The sequence below is a fragment of the Tupaia chinensis genome, unplaced genomic scaffold (genome assembly GCF_000334495.1).
Source record: "Tupaia chinensis unplaced genomic scaffold, TupChi_1.0 Scaffold000201_1, whole genome shotgun sequence".
Taxonomy (NCBI): domain Eukaryota; kingdom Metazoa; phylum Chordata; class Mammalia; order Scandentia; family Tupaiidae; genus Tupaia; species Tupaia belangeri.
This window is the reverse complement of record NW_006159676.1, coordinates 3,187,187-3,192,001: the sequence shown is the minus strand read 5'-3', so window position 1 is coordinate 3,192,001 and position 4,815 is coordinate 3,187,187. Positions and strand designations below refer to the sequence as shown.

At 50.4% G+C, this 4,815-nt stretch overlaps 1 protein-coding gene across 1 annotated transcript in view; it reads left to right on the top strand.

Annotated features, from left to right (window-relative positions):
- MYO9B (myosin IXB) overlaps window positions 1-4,815 on the top strand; it is an 88,921-nt gene that overhangs the window by 22,425 nt on the left and 61,681 nt on the right. The window contains 1 exon segment of the mRNA XM_027771286.1: window positions 4,102-4,196. Coding sequence (XP_027627087.1) covers window positions 4,102-4,196 — 95 coding nt within the window.

The following is a 4,815-nucleotide window of genomic DNA, read 5'->3' as shown; positions in this document are numbered from 1 at the left end:
CCCCAGTCGGCCATGTGGGAATCCAGCACCCTTAACCACCATGCCACCTTCTAGACCTATCATTATTTTTTTTTTTTAAGAATTCTTTTATGTAACTTTATTTATCTATATATCTATTTATTTATTTATTTTAATTTGACCAGAGAGGAACAGAGTGAGAGAGAAAATGAGAAAGCAAGCTGTCAGATCCAGGCCTTGAACCGCAGTCAGCCATGTGGGAATCCAGTGCCCTTAACCACCTCGCCACCTGCCAGCCCTATTATTATTATTTTTTTTAAATTTGACTTGAGAGAGAGAGAAAACGAGAAAGCAAGCCTCCTGGTCTGGGACTCGAACCATGGTCAGCCATGTAAAAGTCCAGTACTTTAGCCACCATACCACCTGCTGGCCCCGAAACAGATGGTTTTCTTGGGCTCAGCCACAGTGGTGCACACTGCTAAGTTACCATTCTTTGCGTATGGGGACCACATGGGAGCCCCAGGTTCGATACCTAAAGTCTGGGCGTGTAACATGTGTCTGTAATCCCAACAACTTTGGGAGACTGAAGTAGAAAGACCGTGAGTTCAAGGCTGGCCCAGACAACTTAGCAAGACCCCGTCTAAAAGTACGGTATGGACTCTCACGTAGTCAACCGCGGTTCACGTCCCAGACCCGATGGCTTAAACTCACGCCAGGTGCGTGTGCGTGCATGCCCAAGATCCCAAGAGGAGAATGGAGAAGGGATTGCAGCGTGGCCATCCCCCCTGGGGGGTGATTTCTCGCTTTCTGTCTCTCTGTCTCTCTCTGTCTGGCAAGCGCACGCGCCCTATAGTGAAAACCTCTCCAAAAAATAAAAAATAAAATAAAATAAAAATAAAAATATGGTAGAGGGACCTGACAGTGACATCGTGTGAATGCCGTACTCTGTAAGGCTGACCCATCTGGGAGGGTTCTGGGTTCGTATCCTGAGACCTCCCCGAACACCCAACGTGTGTGTGTGTGTGCGTGCGCATGTGTGTGCCTACAATCCAGGACTGAGGAGGGCTGGGGTGGGTCATGGCGTCAAGGCCTTATTAGACATGCTGTTTCTCTGTCCCGCTCTCTCCCTCTCACTCATCAAAGAAAGAAACGGGGTCGGCCCTTTTGCAGTCAGTAAGCCTGTGAGCTGAGAGCCAGATCACACCGTCAACCACAGTTCAAACCCTGGCCCTGATGGCTTGAAAAACACAATGCAGGACCAGCAGATGGCATAGTGGTTATGTCGCTGCACTCCCATATAGTTGACTGGGATTCAAGTCCTGGACCCAGCGACTTAAAACTCACACCAGGTGCATGTGCGTGCGTGCCCAAAATCCCAAGAGGAGAAGGAATTGCAGCGTGGGGGGTGATTTCTCACTTTCTGTCTCTCTGGCGAGTGTAAGCACCATATGGCAAAAATCTTTCTCAAAAGAAAAAGAAAAGCACAATGGGTGTGTGGGGACCAGCAGTTGGCGTAACGACTATGTCGCTGGACTCCCATGTAGTCAACCACGGTTCAAGTCCTGGACCCGGTGGCTTAAACTCACGCCGGGCGCGTGTGCGTGCGTGCCCAAGATCCCGAGAGGAGAATGGAGGAGAAGGGATTGCCGCGTGGCCATCCCCCCTGGGGGGTGATTTCTCGCTTTCTGTCTCTCTGTCTCTCTCTGTCTCTCTGGTGAGCGCACGCGCCGTATAGCAAAAACCTCTCCAGAAAAAAAGAAAGAAGATCCCGTCTCCTCTCCGGGTTCTCATGTCTCCTGGCTTCTGACTCTGCTGCCCCGCTCCATGGCCCTTCGCAGTGGCCTGGTCATTTCCTGCCCACCGTAACCTCACTTCCTCCCAACCTCCCCGTAAGACTTCTCAAACAGGAACATCATCAGCCAGACACCCTCACTGCATCCAAACTTCCGTTTTATCGTTATTTTTATTATCATCATCATCATGTTTTGGGGTTGCTTTTAAAAGAATTATTTTATTTAACTTTATTTTTTAATTTTTAATTCGACTAGAGTGAGAGAGAGGGAAAATGATAAAGCAAGCTGCCAGGTCAGGGACTCGATCCATGGTTGGCCATGTGGGAGTGTCCAGCATCTTCGCCACCTGCCGGCCCCCAAACAGGGTCTTGATGCCTGGAGTCACCCCCAGCCTCAGGCAGCCCCAGAGCATGAGCATGCGCATGCCCAGAGTCTCCGGATGGGAACCCGGAACCTTTCCATGTGGGTCAACCTTGCAGAGTGTCGGGTCTTACCACTGCATCAGCGTCCAGCCCCCAAGCCTCCCTTTCCGTGTGTCAATCTGGGCTTTGCGCTCCGTCACCCCTTCTCCAGCCCCCGGGGCCAGGAAGGCTTGAATGGCTGAGAACTTGGCTCCAAACCATCCCTGCCTTGTCTCCCTTCATCAGCCTGGCTCCACGGCCCCCACCCCACTAACCCCAGCTGGTTCTCTCTCTTCTTGAACTAGGGACTCAGTTCCCCAACTCCAACCTTGTATCGGCTTCCCTACCTCAAGTTCCCCAAAGCACGGTTGCCCTCTTCCCTGGTCTGGGGCAGTGGGTTCTCCATGGGAAAGGGGGTACCTCAAGAACCTGGGTAGGGAGACCAGCAGATGGTGTAGTGGCTATGTCGCTGGACTCCCATGTAGTCAACCGCAGTTCGAGTCCCATACCCAGTGGCTTAAACTCACGCCGGGCGCGTGTGCGTGCATGCCCAGGATCCCGAGAGGAGAATGGAGAAGGGATTGCGGCGTGGCCATCCTCCCTGCGGGGTGATTTCTCGCTTTCTGACTCTCTTGTCTCTCTCTGTGTTTCTGGCAAGAGAAAATGAGAAGTCAACCCCCAGGAGGAGCGGCCATGCTGCAACTTCTTCTCCTCCATTCTGCTTTCTGGATTTGGGGCACCCACGCACACACTCCTGGTGTGAATTTCAAGCCTCCAGGTCTGGGACTTGAACCTCAGTCAAGCATGTGGGATTCTAACATCTTAATCCACAAGCCTCCTACTGAAATTTGTTGGGGATGCCCCTTTTCCCATCGCTCTAGGAAGAAATTAATACTTTTTTTTTTTTAGAGAAAGATTTTTGCTATAAGGTGTGTGCACTCACCAGAGAGACAGAGTCAGAAACGAGAAATCACTCCCAGGGGGAATGGCCATGTCAGAATCCTTTCTCCTCCATTCTCTCTCTCGGGATTTTGGACACACATGCACCCAGCGTGAGTTTAAGCTGCCTGGTGTAGGACTCGAACTGAGGTCGACTGTGTGGGAATCCAGACATGCAACCATTATGTCACCTGTTGGTCTCAGTACTTTCTTTATAACTTTAAAAAGAGGACTATGGGAACCAGCAGTTTACGTAATGGCTATGTCGCTGGACTCCCACGTAGTTGACCGCGGTTCGCGTCCTGGACCCGGTGGAGTGGCTGCCCAGGATCCCAAGAGGAGAATGGAGGAGAAGGGATTGCAGCGTGGCCATCCCCCCTGGGTGGTGATTTCTCGCTTTCTGTCTCTCTGTCTCTCTCTGTCTGTCTGGCGAGCGCACGCGCCCTATAGCAAAAAATCTCTCCAAAAAAAAGAGGACTAGCCTGGTACCAGCAGGTGGTGTAATGGCTACATTTCTGGACTCCCACGTTTCAAGTCCTGGACCTGGTGGCTTACACTCACACCGGGCACATGTGCCCTGGTGGGTAATTTATTGCCTTCTGTCTTTCTGTCTCTCTCTGTCTTTCTGGTGAGTGTATGCGTCCTATAGCAAAAAATCTCTCCTAAAAAAAAGAGGACCAGCTGGTGGTGTGATGGTTAGATGACTGAATCGCACGTGGCTGACTGTGGTTTGAGTCCCAGACCCAGCAGCTTGAAAAACACAGTGCACACAAGAGTATATATGTCCAAAATCCCAAGAGGAGAAGGGATTGTGGCATGACCTATCCCCCCAGAGGGCATTTCTCACTTTCTTTCTCTCTCTCCCTCTCTTATCCCCCCAGGGGGCAATTTGTCACTTTCTTTCTCTCTCTCCCTCTCTCATCAGCATGCAAATGCACCCTATGGCAAATTTTTAAAAAGAAGGAATGAAATATTATCCTCGTGATCTGAACAATTATTTTTCTTTACAGGCTTTTGGAAATGCCAAAACAGCCCACAACAACAACTCCAGCCGGTTTGGAAAATTCATCCAAGTCAACTACCTGGAGAGCGGCATTGTGAGAGGGTGAGTTGACCTCTGTGTGCCATGTGGGAGCGCAGTGCTGACCTCCTCGCCACAGGGTCACCGGGCGACATGGGGAAGTGAGGGATGTGGAGACGTGGATGGATGGATTCATGGGTCTGTGGATGGATGGATTCTTGGGTATATGGATGGATGGGTTCATGGGTAGGTGGGTGGATGGATGGATTCATGGGTATGTGGATGGATGGATTCATGAGTATGTGGATGGATGGATTCCTGAGTATATGGATGGATGGGTTCATGGGTAGGTGGGTGGATGGATGGATTCATGGGTATGTGGATGGATGGATTCATGGGTATGTGGATGGATGGATTCATGGGTATGTGGATGGATGGATTCATGGGTATGTGGATGGATGGATTCATGGGTATGTGGATGGATGGATTCATGGGTATGTGGATGGATGGATTCATGGGTATGTGGATGGATGGATTCATGGGTATGTGGATGGATGATTCATGGGTATGTATATGGATGGATGGATTCATGGGTATATGGATGGATGGATTCATGGGTATATAGATGGATGGATTCATGGGTATGTGGATAGATGGATTCATGGGTATGCAGATGGATGGATTCATGGGTATGTGGATGGAT